This window comes from Coloeus monedula (assembly GCF_965178545.1).
Source record: "Coloeus monedula genome assembly, chromosome: 1".
Taxonomy (NCBI): Eukaryota; Metazoa; Chordata; class Aves; order Passeriformes; family Corvidae; genus Coloeus; species Coloeus monedula.
The window spans coordinates 42,719,908-42,738,692 of NC_138781.1; the positions used below are offsets into that span (position 1 = coordinate 42,719,908).

Genomic DNA, 18,785 nt, shown 5'->3' on the forward strand with positions numbered 1-18,785 from the left:
GTCCAGAAAGTACAGTATTTGAAAATCATGGCCCACTTCAACTTGGCGATATGCTAGATGGGAATCCTTTTGGATTAGTAGCCTCGGATTTTCCATGAGCAACTCTGGTACAGTGCAGCAAATTAATGGATCATCCATGCTTGGAGAAACAGATCTACTTTCCTAACAATATGTATCCAGAATCCCTTAAGCCTCTAATGCATTGGTAGATAACCTGGCTGAAAGCTGTGCTATATTTATCACTTGATTAAATGCTCTTTTAAGACCCTAGCAGTCAATTTGCTATTTTGGTGGTCTTAGTTTAATTCCAGAGAAACATTAGTAATGTGAGAGCACAAACTGAAACATCCCCAAATTAATTAACCCCAACTTAAGCACAGTGATGCATGAAAACAAAGCATTGCTTTTGATATATGTCAGCAGTGGGCAAAACCAATATCCCATCCCACAGGGATAGGACAGTGCCATTTATAGATACTTTGGAAAAAGAGGTAAGGAACTTATAAGTAATCCCTACAAAAAGCTAACTACAGTTAGCTAAAAGTTGGTTTTGTAACTATAAGGATAATAGGTTTGCATCCCTAAAGCAGAGGATTGCATTTCTTTTTAGCAATTCTGGATTTAGAAACACACCTACTTTCACACATCATTTCCAGCCACTTGTGCTAACTGTTGTCCATTTAGAAAGAAAAAGGCAAAGTGTTTTAGGGACAAATGATGCATGAAATTACTTCAAATATATCCAAGTGAGAAACAAAGAAACAGTAAAACTTGACACGAATAGAAAAGAATAAGATATGTTTAGTATAAAACAGAAACTGCCGTATGATGTGGAGAGTTAAGCTTATATTCAGTTTTTCATAGGAGACCACTATATGTAGCCCAGCAAAAGCATTGTCTTTTTTTTTCATACAGAATTCCCTCAGTTGGTAGGATCCTAGCTCATCAGGGGATATATAACCAGACATATAACCACATACATAAAAGAAACAAATTACTACTTTAAAAGGAAAAAAAAGGTATTAACTGTTGGACACAACATGGTGCAGAAAATGCTGATGAAATATAATTAGAGAACTGTTGCAGCTGGGTTGTCTTGCAAAGAAGAAATATGAAGTGGCATACAGATAATTTAAAACAAAGAGTCACTAAAATAATTTTTACATCATCCTGCTGGCACCAGGCTGACTGCTAGCATATAGGCATAAATTACCTAGGGGAATTACATTCAGAAGTTTCAATGTTATCCATAAGAGTGCGAAGTCTGGCAGGAACAGGCCTATTTTCCCTTCACAAAACAATCTTTGAGACAAAACATTCACCCAATAAATATATTCATTGCTATTTCACCTTCTAACATGGCAAGGGGGTACTGAACTGAAGAGGAACAGGAAAGTATACAGAAAATCATGTTTACCATATCTACCTATTTCATTCACCTGGAAACAAACCATACAATTAATACTTTGGTCTTAGAATTTCGTTAAATCATCACAGTCATTTATGTAAAGATATAAAGAGCCTGATGAAATAAAATCTATATTAAAATCACTAGTCAAATACAGAAAAGGAATCCCTTCATTCCTTTATTTTCACATACCTTGATGGATATTTTAAGGAGTAAGCAGCAGCCAGGAATCCACCTAGGTTGTGTCCAAGCAAAATCATTTTTTCTAGCCCCACCTCCTTTCTCCATTCTTCTATGGATTCCACAAACTGATTTTCTGCTTCCCGAGCATCAGTGTCAAAGTGTGGTCTACTGCTACGTCCAAATCCCAGGAGGTCAAAAGCATGAACGGTCCTGTTCTCACAGAGATCTTCAAAGTTGAGAGCCCACAGTCCAACACCTCCTCCAAACCCATGCAGGAGAACAAGTGGAGTTTTATTTGAAAGGTCTGGAGAGAACGTCAGTGTCCATATTTTATTTCCATTAGATATATACACGTATCGTTTATTGTATGTGCTTGCAATACCTGGAGAAAAAAATGGGAAAAAATTATGTTGCTAGACATGCATGACAAAATACAAAGTACACTCTACAGAAATCACTGTTTTAAATAGGAGGTCCTTTCAAAGGAGAGAGCCTCTAATGAAATATCTACGTAAGTGGAAAATTAATATGTAATTTTAAACCTGTTTATTTCATCATAGTGTAAAAGCCATACTGAAAAACTTCTTCCATTATATTTAATGTAAATTTATAGAAAATCTAGTTGTATCTGTGAAACTTATTAAAAACCAAAGACTTACATTTTAGCATTTTGTCCTCAGCCTCTTTAAGGTGTAGCAGTGATGTGGGACACCAGGCAGGAAGCCAGCTGAATAACCATCCGAACCTACAACAGCAATACAGAAGAAAAACGTCTTGAGCAGCATGGTAATTTTTGGCACTAATGCTTTGAAGACATTTCTTTTGCTGCTCTTCATAAGAGAGTCCACATTAAGCACACAGTGTGAAGAACAGGATTGTGCAGTGGGAGGGAATTCACTTTTTCGTGACTTTTTATAAAATGGCATCACAATCAGGGGCATTCTTCAAAGGGTGAGCAGTTTTTCCACTGTGTCCTGATATCACAGTATACTGATCTGGAGACATGAGCCCTCACATCAACTCAACAAGCTTGGCAGGACATGTAACAATCACTGGAGTTTCCAGCCTCCTCTCAAGTTCTTTGGAAGTCTGCCTGCACATGCATAACCTTGCATGAACCTATTATTTCCAAAAAAGCAATAAGCTGTACATTCCACAGCCTAACCGGAGCTGATTATTACTCTAAATTGAAAAAGTGAAAAATGAGCAGGTTTATCCCAGCAAAGCAAAACCTTGGACCTTAATTATGAACTTAGAAACAAAATCCCAGAGGAAAACAAACCAGCAATTCCCTCAACAGAAGCTGCTTTTCCAGCTGTCAGTTACTATCTTGGTACTGCCACCTTGACCATGAGAGCAGGGGGAATGACTCAGCTGGCAGCATTGCCTCACACAGTGCTGCAAAGGATACGGCAATTTGGTACAGCTTTTCCTGGTGCTAATTTATCCCTTGTTTTTAAGGCAGAATCTTATTTTTCTGCCTCTCACCTGGTTTTGAAGTGGCTTAGACTATCAGTGCAAAGGCTGCTACTGCAGGACCATTCCTCACGGGGAAGAGGATCCAAAAGTCACTAAGTTACCACATCAACTTTCTCTAGCACTCTTTTTCTGCTTTCTGAACTGAACTGCCTTCCAGTTAGTTACAGAATTTTCAGCACTGAACACTGAGAGCGTTGGTTATACAATGACTAATGCAAGAAGACTATTAGGTTACTAACGTCCAGTTTTTGTGTGCACAACACATCAGTAATAAATTAAAGATCTGGCCCCACAAGTTCTTTATCCACAGGATCTTCTCCACATATTCTAAGGGGCTGACCTACCTCAGCTGCATAGCTACTTAAATTTATGATACGACATGGAAGGTTTTCTGGGGATGCACAATGCAACTGCAAGCAGCATTGTTTGGATTCACAGAAAACTGTTAGGAGACATCAAGAAAAAAAAGCCCCAAACCATATCTGACCAGAAAGGATTAATCATCCAATCACCCAGGCCCACTGCTATTCAGTATTATTTACTCCTCTACACTGATATCTGGCTGTTCTGTAAATAACCTTCCTGGCCCACTAGACCACTGGAATTGTTATAAGGAGGGACCATGAGAATTGTTATCATCATTATAATTGAGAGACTGGGAACACATGGTTGTACATCCTTCCATGCTGTGTGGTCATGCAATCTAGGAAATGAAGGAACTTAGCACCTTACAGGTAAATGGGCATCCAAATATTCTGCTTCCACATTAAACTATGCATTTATTTAAAAGTAAGATTTTTAAGAAGTTAAAGCTGGGACAAGCCAAGAGTAATTTCACCCGCAAGTAACCGTGAAATCCGAGTTTAACAATAATGCTTATTGTGTCCAGTGCTATGAATTACTCTGGTGAATTATTAAACAACAGCTAGGTCACCACTCTTCTGAGTCAAGCTTTCTGTTAGTTAAATGCTCAACTTGGCATTTTCATTCTTAACTCTTAGGTCAGAAACAAAACCAGTCACTATTTCCCCTGAGCTGAAACTCTCTGTACTGTTTCTTCTCAGAAAAACCACTGATTCAGAGAAGAAAATACTTTAAAGATTTTATTTATTTATCTACAGAAATGTAAAGCTGCAACACGTCAACAAGAAAACAGAGCAGAGATATGGCCACAATGAAATAGAAGTGACATCTACTGATCACAGTCCCAGAATTGTATTTCCTAGTCCTAGGGAGGCACCTGGATACTTAAGAAAATTATTTAGGAAAATGTATCAGAATGGTAAAGTCGCCCACTCTTTCTTTTGTTAGTTATAAGAACTGTTTAAAAATATTTAGATTTTAATTCAGAAGAGACATTGCATACATGTATAGTTTGACAAATGCAGTCAGCAAACCGAAGCTTTTAAAATTAAAACTATGTTTGCAATTCTGTCCTGTTGTACTTGCTGAACTAAAAGAGTAAACAGTGAAGGCTTTCAGGCAAAAAAAAGTGAGCAATTTCTAGAAGCATTATTTTTGAAAGAAAGTATTTCGTTACGTATATTCAAGACTTAAATCTTTTGTTTCCCTCCTTCCAAAAATTATTTACCACATTGCTAGATGTTTTCCACATGTGGAGAAGAAACATCTATTTAATCTATTTGAATAATTTTTCTGATAATTTTGGAAGGCTATAGTTGTATTATTTCTTTTGTACATCTGTGCTACATGTGTCTTCTAAATGCATACAGGAGCATCCATTGCTTACATGGTCTATCATTTTTATTTCTGTGATATAAAGCTGTAAGTACTATATAATGCCAAAAATGAAGCAGTGGACCTTGCTAAGCAGTGTGCACACAGCAATGGAGATGAGTTAAGAAAGAAAACTGAAGATTTCAGCAGTAGCTACCCACTGCCAGAAGCAAACCCCATACTGCTCTCATCACCCACCACTTCCCTCACACTCTGTTCCCACCTGTCTTTTTACAAAGTCAAGAGCAGAATCTTGTATTTTGAGGAGATAAGAGATCCATTGGCCTTAGCTGCTTGCTATTTCAAAAAGTGTGAAATAAATTTGGCAACTGACAGTGCAAATTTTTATAATATTTTTATCAAATGTACTTACAGGTGTTACACATCAAATTACCAAGGCACATAACCAGTGGAATTTAACGTGTATATTTGTTTGTGGCCATGTAGTAACAAAACCCAGCGTGCACATCCATGCTAAAATAACCAATAACCAGCAGCGGGGCAAAGCATTGCACAGGGTGATTCCTTGCATCTTCAGTTTGGGGTCAGTTACATTTTTCACATCTGTCTGACAAGGTCTGCAGTAACATAGGCTGGAAAAATCAGAGGCTACCAGGCAGGGGGCTGCTGACCTGCCAGGCATTCAAAGAAGTCCCTCTCTTTGCCAACAGACCTCCACACAGACTTCCACACTTCTGATACATCTAGGGAAGGAGACCAGAAGGTAAGGGAAAGCCCTGGAGACACCCACTGAACGACCTTAGAGAAAGTCAAGGTGATTAATGTGAGGCTAGAAGATTAGTGGAGACCATCAGTAGCCTATGCTGATGATCAAATACAGTAATAAATAATGCAAACAAAAGGGACACAGGCACAAACATCTGACAAGGGGGAGCTGCAACCACCATGTGCAGGGGCCAAGCCACCAGGCAGGCTCTAACAGATTGGCTGGTTGGAGCAAGTGGTCTGAGACCCTGGTTGCAAGCATAAGAAAGGATGAAAATAAGTAATTACTACTACATTTTGACATTTAATTTTGACAATGAATGAACATTGTGCAAAATGTAGCTCTGGATAATACTGCTTTTCCTTAGCTGTTTGAATGTTAATATGAAAAGACTATAAGGTTACTAAAGTCCAGCTTTTCAGTGTATGTATAATATGAATCAAGAACTTGCTGTCACAGCACTGCTTGAATTGCTCGAGGGTAACTTCCAAAAGAACTGAGAATCAAGTAGAGGCAGAGGTACAGTGAGCATGACCCACCCATCCACCTCCACAACTCAGATCAAACCCAATGAAGAATGTGGCAAATTGGTTGTACCACAGTTACCTTTCTGCCAGCTCTATTAACCCTGTTCAGCTTGGTGAGGATTGATTTCATGCAAGACAATTGATAGATCTGTAGCCAGTCACAAATTTGACACACTCACAAAAAGTTTGTGAAAGCTTAGATACAGCTGAAGAATTGAAAACATCTATTTCAACAATGAGATATGTACTGAAACAGCTGAACAATCCATTTGATTTCTGGCTTATAATGTGGATTTAAAAAATGGAACCTCTACCACATAAAGATATTCAGCAGAAGTTGCTTATAACTCTATCTAGGAGATAGAAATGTACAGAAATGGAGCTCATCCTCTCACTTTTCAAGCTTTTAATTTACTTACATTAGAATAACATGAATGCATGGCTTACAAGATGTAGTAAGCTTGAAATCATTCAATGGAGGCATCTCCCCACATACACCAGCATTGCAGACCTAGCTGTCATGACCTATGGAAAGCCTGTGTGGCAAAACAGCAAATCAAAGAACCTGGGGTTTGCAAACAGGTTGCAAAAAGGTAACAAAACTCCACCAAACCAGAGTAAATGAATACAATATCATTGCTACATGATCACCTGTCAAAAATTGCTGACCCACCAAGACAGGACATGCAGAAACCTTTCTAAAGTGTTGAATATAAAATCAGCTTTTCACTAAGAATTTTGAAATTAGTATGGTAATCAAAACTCCCAGTACAGACCAAAAACCGTGCAGCAGTGACAGGAGTGCGTAGAATAGATTTTCCTGTCACAAAGAATTATTTGGACTTTAAAATTACATCACTAAGGAGGCCAGAGCTCAGGGTATGAAACAAATATGCAACAGCTTCTAAACAGAGGCTTATGGGAAAGTAACTGAATGCACAAACATCAGAGCTGCACATCTGTTTCTGTCTTGCTCTCAGGAAACAAATGTACTTAATATTTTTAATTGAACTTTTGCAGATAATATTGCTAACTACCAAGATTTTAGCTAGGGAGCAAGCTCAAAAACTTAAAAAAGCTGAAACACTGAGTGAACTCATGGGAAACTACTTCAAGTTTTACCCTTTACCCTCAAATCTTATTAGAATGAAGCTGATCTCTCAAAAACCGTAACCCTCTAGTCTCCTGACTCTCAGAATTAATTTCAGCCATTTAGAAGTAAGTAAGGAAAGAAAAACAAATTAATGCAGAGAATTTGGTATTGTTTCTGCCCAGCACCAACAGGAATGGCATTGGGATTTTCAGGGTCATTCAGCTGACAATTCAGTTATAAGCACCCAGCAATTCAAGCTAGCTCCAAATTAAGAGAATCTTATACTGTAACAGGGAAAAACAAGGGTAAGCTAATGGAAAGACAGCTCAGGTTCTACCCTCTCGTTTCTGCATGAAGTATTTTTGCAGTACTGCGCTAGCAAAGGAATTCAAAATTGCCAATATGTTGCAATCTAAATATAAGCAACATAAGGTTCACTCTTCCAAGGTGAAACCTCATCCCATAGAAACACCATGTTACTTCTCACAACTCATTCAGCCCTTTCAGTTGGTCAGAAATACTAAGAATGGACAAAAAAGGAAGAGTGAAAAGAACCATCAGATATTCATAACTGGGAAAGAGGTCAGCATATCAAATTTATGGCAAACTGTCAATTTTAAAAATAAACTTTTACTATAATGCTTTATGAACACTTTACAGTTAACACAGGATGGATGCTTAAGTGAAATAGCTACAGATACCCTTTTACCATTTTCATTATCTCCTTTTCATTGGATGCTTTTTCCTCAGCATCAGCAGTAGTCTACACAAAGCTTAAGGGGTACAGAGGATGGTTTCTTCCACCATCAACACCACCAAGTTTAAAGAGCAAATTCTATATTTGGTTACTAAATTTCAAGTTTATGAGTAATAACCTGAAGCAATAAAAAGCAAAAGAAACAGTCAAGGATGACACAATCAAATAGAACTTTCTGTGTCAAAATGTCAGAGAAAAGTAGCAGGTTTACATCTGGCTCATTTCTATCCATGACAATTAAGTTATTATAAACTTTTCCTTTCCCATTTCATTAATTTAATAGCCTGAAATACGAGAATATTGGGTGCTGTTTACATGACTGATTATGGCAAGAATTGATGCTTCTTTGTTAACAATTACCAGCAACACCACCATGGCAAAACCCCCTAATATGTAAAGAAAAATATTTTAGTAATCACTACATCCAAGGTCCATCTTGGGGGCTGTTCTCTGTGCCAGATTTGTGAAACTCAGGTTTGAAAGACACTCTATTTTAAACCAGATAATTATGGTTTAACACAGCTACAGAAAAGCCAGAGAGTTAACCAGCAGGCCTATGAACTAACAAGGAAGAAAGAGACTGAGTCAAGGTGGAGGACACCAAGCTTTTAAGTCAGAGCTGCCACTGACAGACAGTAACATATAATCATGACATCAAGTCTGCATTTAACTAAGGTAGGGATGTTTCTGCAACAAGGCTCAGGATACGATTTCATGAGAACCTTAAAGGCATAACTAATTTTAGGAGCCCTTCTAGTCCTTCATTCCTGTCCCTAAAGTGCAGCATGTTCCTTAATGTTTGTGTCTTGTAAGAACAGTGAATATAGTCAGAATCATTCAGGCATATGCAGTAACTGTTGTTGTGAAGACTGTATATCCAGGGACAAAGCTTCTGCATGTACAATAGAAGTCAGACGTAGCAACCACAACAATTTGAAGGAGATGTTCCTAGGACAAAACACTCTGGCAGTTGCAGACAAACATCAGGAGGAGAAAAGCATTCTGTGTTTCACTTTCATTGCATGAACAGACTAAAAATGTTGCGATCCTTACGGAAAGACCTTGAAGTGCATACTAAAGAGGCAAGATGCAGAAGCAAGTATTAGGAACATGGTATGGGAACAAAAACACCTCAATGCTTTAAGAAATATCAGTCTACCATTTTCGTGAGGAGACAAAAAATTGATGAAATCATTGTTAAGAGGTTAAAAAAGGATACCAATTTTTTTCCCTGATGACATTATAACCCTGCCCAGAAAGTTCTGTTTAGATGAGTTTTGAGCCAAGATGTTCCATGCAGTTAGATGTTGTGAAACTCTTGGATACTTCAGTAACATTAAAACAGAATGTTTTGAAAACCTCTGCATAATATTTCTAGGAAGTGTAACATACATCAGCCCCATTCCAACACAAAACCCATGATAGGTTATTGCAGAATGTTGCTCTACATTAGGGCAGAGGTGAAAACAATGCATTCCTCATGTACTTACTGCATCTTGAACTCTGTGTTCAGAACATTCAACATCAGAATTAATATAAAAATTCAGAAGCAAATTTTATTACTGTTTTTATCAAAATTAACTATCACTTATCAAAATTAACCTGAAAACGTACCTCATGAATGTGAATCCATAACCAATGACATCTTCTGGCTGTATTAGAGATATTAAAGTTTACCGCACTTATTTTAATTCATTTGAGCAACCTGAGTGGAAGTGGAGAGGACCTACAATTCTGCTCCCTCCCATGGTGGGCTTCAGATGTACGTACACCTTGCAGTATAACTTGCACAATTGCAGCCCCCTCCACATTTTCTTCTGTGTCTTCCAGCACCTTTTTCTTTTTTTTTAACCATATGTATCCTTCTTCTATACTTTTACAATTTCTTCCACCCTCTTTCCATCTATACCCAAAGGTGTCCATTTCAGGGCAAGTGTTTTTTCAGTATGTACCACAAGAATGAAGTTTATCCATGGACTGTCACCCAAGTCTGCAACCTGCAATGCTCATACTGCTTACAAAGTAGCAGTGGTAGCACCCAACTAGGTTTCAGACTCTTATTTAAAAGCTAAAATAAAAAAAAAATCCAAAGAAAAAGCGTATTAGCAACCACACAGCAAGTATGGAATAATACAGACATAAAGATGCAGAGGAGAAGAAACAGAGAAGCTGCACAGCCCCACTAAAACTCCTTAACCCTGTGAAGAGACCACACGTGTAATACAGGGGTTAGGCACCACAGGGGTCCTACCTCTGCCTCCTCCACAGTAAACTCAAGTCTGATAGAACTTGGCAGCGCCACACCTTTCACGTGTTTTTACAAACAACACACTGCACATTGCAGTAAGAATTTGTGAAGAAAAGCATACTTAAAATTAAGGAAATGTAAATTTCATCTTAGTGCCTCTCAAATATTACTTAACTTTCTACTGCTTTTACTTTATTCATACATCAACTGATGTACTCCTGCTGTCCTTCATATACTGCATGACTTCAGCCTTGCTTAATCCCTGTTTGCCTTATCATACCTACCATGCCAGCAGCGGACATTTCAGCCTGTCTCCAAATTCCATCAAACTGGACAAGAGCAAAGCATACATGCAACAGGCACCTCTCACTAACCTGCACCATTGCCCACCCACACTCTACTCGGCTTATCTTTTGGTTAAATTCCATTGTATATCATGCACAATTCAGATCACTACGTCAACAGGAGGTGAATGTTTTCACTTTTCCATAACGACCTGTGTAAGAACACAGATGTAAGACTATCTAAAGCACATCATCATTTCCCTCAGCTCCAAACATGCTATACACAAACTCCACTTGTACACAAGTATGAATACACACTGAGGGTTGTTTCACTGCAACTCATTGGAGCAGCTTCTACGTTGCTCTTTTACCATAGCCACCTAAGGTGACAAAGAGTTACCTATGTCAAAACGCAAGAACTGGTATTCAACATTTTGGACTACATATTCTTATTTCCATTTTCTGGAAAACCTAAGAGGTGCACAACCCTTTTGATAACAGACTATTTTCTCTACATCCTTACACAACAAATGCTTTAGCTGTCAAGGAAGTGCAAGTAGTCTCAAAAACAGTTAAGAAGTCAAATGAGTCTAAAAAGCCATCATAGCAGAAGTCCCTTATGGAAAGTTAAAGATATAATTAATAAGCTTTTGGTGTCAGTATGACACTTTCTAAATGCAACCAAGAAAAAAATTCTACAATGGTCGGCTAGAGCACCGACCCACCCCATTTCTGTATTTTTCCCATTGCCACACCCTTCTCTTCCTCATTTCAATATATGAGCAGACTTACTCGATGGCAACAGGCACTCCTGCATCTGTTTTTAGAGAATACATTTTTTATGCCTGCATCTTCCCCTCCTTTTTGTAGTCCCCTATCATCCTGAGTTTTCTATTACAACACACTCAGAGCACCTTCCTTCTCTGCCATTCCTCACCATGTTTTCTTGCTGCCACTTAAAATCCTCCTTTTACCCTCTTAACCTTATTCTAGACCGACCTCATTCCCTTACACAGCTTTACTGACTCACAAATCTCTCTTCTCCACTGACCCCTCTCCTGCTGCTCAGCTTCTCATCTGGATCTTTCTGAGCCAATGTAAATGCAGACACTCCTCACCTTTCCTCGCATGCCCTCTTCTCCCTGGCTCTCAATGTAAATCATGTACAAAAAACTATCCCAAAACAATGTCAGAATTGCAAGTAAATATTCAGAAGTTATGAAACACAAAAATCAAAATTTCCTTTAGCAAGCAATCTTAATAAACCACTATATAAAAGAAAATACATTTTAATTATTTATCAGTTGGGAGAGTTGTTCAGAGTCTCCCATAAAAGTCCAGAACAGTCAGAGAATCCCTGGCAGACAGTGTCCGTTTCAAAGAGGTAGGTCTCTAACTGGGCCTACCAGCCCCCAGCAGGCTCTGAAACAACTTTGCATATACCCAAACACATGCAATATTGGCTAAAATTTGAATTCTCCAAGGACCCATAGTCACCAGCACTATAGCAGCCCCACAGCTAGCTGCCCCTCTGGATTTATAGCTCTACTGTAATGTCCACTAGGGCTGAGACACCCCCCCCCCCCCCACGATACCCTAATTCTACTTTGGCAACTTCTGAAAAAGCGTCTTTGCTTGACACTTGGAAAGTGGGGTTATGAGCATCTTTCTTATGCCACTAAAATGAGAAGATAGCCCCTGTTATATTTCGCCATCTTTCCCTCTATCCCTTTAGCCTGCATTAGGGGAGATGAGAGACCTTGATGAACACAGACCTTCCCTCCCCAGATTCATTCAAGTACCAGAGACCATTAGAAACAATCCTATAAATGCTGAAAAGCTGTTCATACAAATACCTGCTGATGAGCTCATGCATGTAACACAAACGGCATTAAGTACTGAAACTGTGACTGACACAACCCTGCCAGCCAAAAAGACAAAATCAGAAAAGAGGAAGGAAAAGTCCTTTAACCTTTTTCTGCATCTGCCTTCCACACTGCACTTACATCTCACTCAGTTTTTAAAAATGCAAGGTGTAGCTACCAAACCTGCGTTCAGTCACCTGCATTATAGGAAAGAAGAAAAGTAAGCAGAACCCCACTTTCAGCAGCCTATCCACTCAGTTTGCTTTAACACCTAGATGACGTAACCAGCAAAAAAAAAAAAAAAAAAAATCAAGCAAAAATTCTGAGTTGAAAGTGTCCCTCATGCTGTAACACTGTGAACCATCATACTAAGGAGGAGACATAGGCTCTATCAAGCCTAATAAACTACTCCTCTTTTATTAATCAAAGAGCTCACTTCAAAATTGTATAAAGAGCTCTGTAATACAAACAAGCTCATAGGATAACACAAAAATAATTGTGAACACTGGTGTTGCAGTGCATGTTTTAACCTTTACTCCAAGCCATTATTCTGTCACACTACAGGCCAATTACAAGCAATTTGATGTAGGCTTGTAAGTGCAGATCCCTTAAAGTTTTCTTTTAAAGTGAGCTATTCCATTTATCTTAGAGGGGAAAAAAACACCCCAGTATTGTGATTTGGGGATTTTTTTTCTGTATATATACATACATTTAGTAGCTGCTATTTCTAGTTATATTACAAGCCATAAGCAGTCCTGCTGCATCCAGAGTGAATAAGTGAATTCAGTACTGGCAAAAGGCTCACACTAGGCTGTCTGCCTCATGGGCAGAAGTCTTCATCTAAAACTTACACAGAGGAGGTCCAAGGCTGTAAACAGGTTTGGAAATCACTAGCAGGTGACATGTTAATCAAGCAATCACTGTCATTGTGACTACTAAAACATTTGTTTAGTTAATCTTCTAATCCAAAGTTAGGACAGGGCCATGAATATTTTTCAGCTGAGATCTTCCAGAAAGTAACTGAACCACTGTTATTCTGTTTTCACCATGCTTTACACAGTTACCAAATTGAAACAAAACGAATGTGTTGCATAACAAGTTGAGTCACACTATTGTTTTCAGAGCAGATAAACTTTGCATTTATTCTTTGTATGCACCTGTCACTAGTAATTTAATCTAGGGGCTTGATGGTATATTGTAACTTCCTATCACTGCCACAGCATTCTAAATGAAAAAAGATTAACATATTTCTCTTGTTTATAAACTTCCCCTGGGTACCGAGCTCTTCTCAGTTTCAAAAGATGAAGAAATGCTATTTTTAATTATTGCTAGAAACCAACCAATAAAAGCACTAACATTTCAACACAAATGCACTTTCCGAATTCATGGAAAAGGATGATGAGATTTTGTTCTTAGAAGTCTTTAGTAAACTGGGAGGCTTACTCTGAAAAATACCACATCAATGTCTAATTTTTCAGAAGTTCTGAAAATCAACACCCTTTAAAAGCCATCCAGCAGTGTAAATCACATGAGAAACTTGCAATAATCCTCTTGAAAATTCAGCCTAACCCCATGTCCAGATCAACGAGTGTTACGATCCTGCAATCCTGACAGGCAACTCGAGTTCAGGGTGCTTGGCACGGTCTCAGCAGCACTCAGCACTCTGTGTGATCAAACCAGACAGCTAACGCAGTTCAGGCTAATGCGCTGAATGAACACACAAACAAAACAGGCTGAGGCAGAGCTATTTTAAGACTCTTACTTAGAAAACCTGTAAACCAGCCACAAGAAGCTTTACAAGCTACTCGTGTTCAAGAGAGTGAATAGGTCAGAAAGAACACAGAACCAAGAAAGGGACTTGTAGCTTCCCATGGGTGATGTTGCAGAAGGCAGAGGTTGTGTGGAGGGGAAGATTTTGAAAAGCTATTTTAATTTGAGGAAAGGAGGAGAGTGCAGAGTTACAGATTAGACAAAATTGCATAGTGCTTTGAAAGGGAAGCTTTTGGAGTCTGCATTTGAAATGAGAATGCTGTGTACATATGGTGATAAGAGCATAACAGGGAGTTTGGAAAAGATGGATAGTTCAGATCTGGTCAGACTGAGCTGGCAGAGCAGGAAAATATGTAAGATGAAATACCAAAATCCCAAACTGGAAAAAGGACCAAAAAGAAGACTGAGGATGCAGGTAGTTTTGAAAGATAACAAAACAGACACATAGCACGACAACATGCAAATAGCAACATCCTTAATTAAGAAGTCATGAATGCATGGCATGAGTTTCATGCAGGTAGTTGAAGAATTTTAAGTCTGATTTCTCAAAATAACGCAAGACTTAGTTATGCAAGAAGGGAGATGTAGAAGAAAAGGTAAGAAATGAGTTTTTGAGGGCTAGGCAATCACCAATGGGATATATCTCCTGATATTTAAAGCAGAGAGAAAGAGGAAAAATTTATGTAAACAATGCATACAAAGCATATTTACACATCTGACGGAAGGAATAAAGCACATGTGTGACTAAAGCACAGCTAGATATATTCTGATAGAGGACTGTTTGGACTAGAACCATAAAATATGATGGAACAAACTTTTGAGATAAGTGACCAGCAGATATATTAAGTACGTTTGGTAAACAGACTCAGAGACAGGATGACTGTATTATTCTACAGGGGCAGACAACATATTTGGGGGCAACGGAAGGGTATAAGAACAGGTCTGCAATGGAAGCTGAAGATTAACAAGAAATAAAGCATACACTGCGAAGGCATACATGAGTAAAGAACATGTGACATGAAGAACGGACCATGGATTAGTAACTTGTATATAACCATTTGAATGTACACAGACAAAAGATAAAGTGCAGAACTATGTAATTTCAGGCAGAAGAATGACTAATAGCTATAATAAAGTCATATAGCAAGGGTGTAAGTTATAAACAAGTATTAGAGATGTATGTCAAGAACAGGGGGAGGGTAACTTTTGCCATAGGAGTTACTTCAGTAGGTGTGAATGCCTTGGGACAGTGAAAGGAAAGAGAAAGTTACCAGGGATAGCATACAGTACTGGAAAAGTTAGAGCAACAGTGTATGCTTGTGATTTATAGATGTGCTCTCATCTCCTGTCAAATATAGAATGATGACAAAAGAGAGGCTGACAAGTGTACTGTCTGCTCTACATCACAGTGAACATATAGAATGGACGGAACAGGAAGATAGGGTATTTGTACGCACAGATAAAGCTGCAGAGGCTTACGGGAGCATGGGCCAGCACCGTATACAGACGTGTGACCTCTGGGGCGCAAAGGGAAGGGTGGATGACAGTCGGGGTGCGTACATACGCCAAAGCAAAGCGGCAGAGAAACGCGCAGGGGCACACCTGCAGGCAGGTGTACAATGACAACAGCTGGCCAGCCACGGCGGAGCTCCAGTGCAGAAGGCGAGGCAGCAGGGGCACGGGGCTCGCAAGGAGCCGGCGGCAAACCCTGCCGAGAGCCTGTCCGTGCCAGGAGGCGGGAAGCCATGGCAGGAAGGCGGGCTGTGCGGCAGGAAAACATGGCAGGCAGTGTGCCCACACGCCGGGAAGCGCGCGAGTGGCGATGCCGGACCGCGGTGGGGCCGGAGCGGAGCGCGGAGCCCGGAGCCCGGCGGGCGCTGGGGGAGGCGGGAGCCCACCCAAACCCCGACACAGGGGCCGGCCGCCGCCGCCCCGTAACCCGTAGGCACCGCGGGCAGACGGGCTGGCGGCGGGAGGAGGCGGGCGAGCAGCGCCCGTGGCGGCACGGCCCGGGCGCCCCGAAAAGCTTCCTCCCGCCACCCAGGACACCCGCGGGGAGGACGGGGGTGACCCCGCGGCCGCATCACTCACCCTTCGCTGGGAGCCTCCTCATCGGCCATGGCGGCGGCGCGGCGGCCGGGAGCTGACAGCGGCGGAGGGGCGGCGGTGGCGGTGGCCGGCAGCGCAGCGAGGGACAGCGCGACGGCAGCAGAACCGGCCATTACGGGCTCCTCCCTCTCTTACTCCCTCCCTCCTGCCCGCCCGCCGCCTGCGTCATCGGCGCGGGGCCACCCACACCCCCGAGCGGCGTCGTGCACGGCCAGCAGGGGCTGGAGCCCTGCCGGCGATCCCCGGGGCCGTGTGTGGGCGTCGGGCGGGCACGGGGTATGGTCCCCCAAGAGGGGTGCGGGTCCCGGCCGCTCCCCAGCCGCCCACCAGCGACATGGCTGGAGCAAGGCTCCGGTTGGTAGGACCTGTGTCCCGCCTCCTGATCCCGGGATGGCGGCACAGATGACGCCCGTGCAGAAGGGCCGCGGCTTCCCGGGCCGGCAGAGGGGCGTCTCTGCCCCGTGAGTGTGGGGCGCACGGTGCGTGTGTGTGCATCCTGTACTGTGCACACTGTGCCCTGTGAGCACTGCGCAGACACTGTGTGTACACACTATGCGTACCGTGCCTATCTACCGAAGGGCTGTGTTCCCCGTTGCCTCCCCACCGAGCAACGCACAGGGGGGACACGACACCGGGCAGTGGCATCTGAGAGCTGGCAAAGCCCCGGTGCCAGCACACAGCTGAGAAGTAAAGCGGGAGAGATAGCAGAACCCAAACTAAAGTGTAAGCTCCTCCACAGAAAGATCTTTGGCCAACTCGCTCAGCAAGGCCTGCAAAGAGGGCAGCAGGGCTAGTCAACACTCGGTGTTCCAGTTTGTAATGTTTGTTTTTACATATAAGAAGCAAATTAGGAGTTCTGGATGCAAATTAAGTATTATCAGTCCCTAAGACGATTGCAAGTAGAATACCTATTGCAACTGTCATTTTCAAGTGTTTTGAAAGATTAAGTGCAGCCGTGCCTATGGGGAGGAGAATGCTGGGATGTGCTTGTTTTAGACAGCACTTGGCCTCACAATATTGACTGTGTTATTGTTCACCTGCATAAGAACTGCATTTGTATTGGACAATCAACAAACCTTAATTGAAACAAAGCAGCAAAGTGCAACAAGTGGAAGGAGTGGCGAGAAGATTTTAAGTCTTGTGTTTCTTCTGAATTTTGTAACTGAGCTCTAAAGCTGTTTTTAGAAAAACAGATGGAATGATGATTACTGTTTCTTTTGGTTTCTGAAATCCTTTGATAAAAGGTATAAGCTGAATTTGGTAATAGCTGAAATAATTCTCAGCTAAAACCATTCTGCAATTTAACAACAGCGATTGTTGAGATTACACAATCTCAGCCAAAGTTTGTCTGTGTCACAATGGTTTGGCAATCTGGTATTTTTCTCAGGAGAGTGAATTTATTTTTATTATTTCTCTGAAAGATTTTATTTATGAGAAAAGTGACTATCAGTGTGTGTAGAAGTATGTGATCGCTGGCAAAGGTTTGCAATGATGGTTGCTAGAATTTGCAAACAGCCTGAAACAATAGCTCTGGATGCTATGATTTTATTTGTTCTTAATTTCAATGGAAGAGTAAGTTTAAAACCTCATAAATGAGATTTACATCCTACTTATGGAATGTGCAAGTGCTCAGACACAATTATCTGTGATTTTAATTCCGTGATGCTCACCCAAGCAGTAATTGGTTACACTTGTTTAAGAATATAATTGTACAAGCAGCCCACTTTTACTTAGCAGTCCTTCTTTCTCTTACTGAGGAATGACTCCATTTCTTCAGAGCTGATTTGATTATGTGGATAAATCTTCTGTATTTCTGTGCATGAAGAAATGACTGCGATAATGCTGATAGAAGGAGAGAGTTGTGCATCAGTTGGCTAATGTTGCAGCGTAGTGTCAGTGAATGAAGGACAGCTGTATCATAATGAGACACAAATAGTTCAGATGATTTTTTCCATTTTTGTATTTCAGGAAAATTTCTGGACACTGAAAATATCTCAAAGGGAATGGTCCCTGCTACTGTTAAATTTCTCACTTCTCTGTGTTGATTTTTAGTGGGGCTTGTATCTGGCCCTCATTATTGAATTAGTTTAGTACTGTTCTATTTAATAAGTGGTATGTTACCCATGAGTAAGCTACTTCTCCAAACTGCATCGGTTGCAGTTTGCAGCTTGCTAAAATCAGTCGGAGCAACAAGAGGGGGTTGACCTGGCCAAGTGTTACAGACTAAGAGTGTTTAAACATGTTTATATTAAAGTAAGGTCATTTATTATGCCTGATCTTATTTCGACATTTTGTGGGGCCTCAGAATAGCAAGGAGAAAGCAGAATAAATCTGGTTGGTTTCTGCAAATGAACTTGTTTGTGATGGCAAGAGGACCTTGGAGCTGTCGTAGAATGCCCCTGAGAGCACCTGTCCATGCATTACTGTCACTGGAGGACTGACTTCCTCTGCTGTGCTTCTTCAGGAGAGAAGCCTGTTTGTCAGCTGCCTCAGGGACTGGAGGTGCAGGTGTTGGAGTTAGCTGTGGCTAAGCCTGAGCAGAAGCCCAAATAGCACTGGAAGACTGAAGATGTAAATGAGGAACTCTGCCCAGAGTCC

General features: G+C 40.9%; 1 protein-coding gene across 2 annotated transcripts in view; it reads right to left on the reverse strand.

Moving 5' to 3' along the window:
* ABHD5 (abhydrolase domain containing 5, lysophosphatidic acid acyltransferase) overlaps nucleotides 1–16,306 on the reverse strand; it is a 28,887-nt gene extending 12,581 nt beyond the window's left edge. Inside the window, exons 1-3 of one of the 2 annotated variants that reach the window (XM_082295605.1) lie at nucleotides 16,170–16,306; nucleotides 2,251–2,336; nucleotides 1,601–1,973 (exon numbers count right to left, since the gene is read on the reverse strand). In XM_082295605.1, the coding sequence (XP_082151731.1) occupies nucleotides 1,601–1,973; nucleotides 2,251–2,336; nucleotides 16,170–16,300 (590 nt within the window). In that variant the 5' untranslated portion in view covers nucleotides 16,301–16,306. Of the gene's footprint in view, nucleotides 1–1,600; nucleotides 1,974–2,250; nucleotides 2,337–13,159; nucleotides 13,228–16,169 lie in introns of those variants that run through there. The other variant, XM_082295606.1, reaches the window with a different exon arrangement.
* Between the last annotated feature and the right edge of the window lie 2,479 nt (nucleotides 16,307–18,785).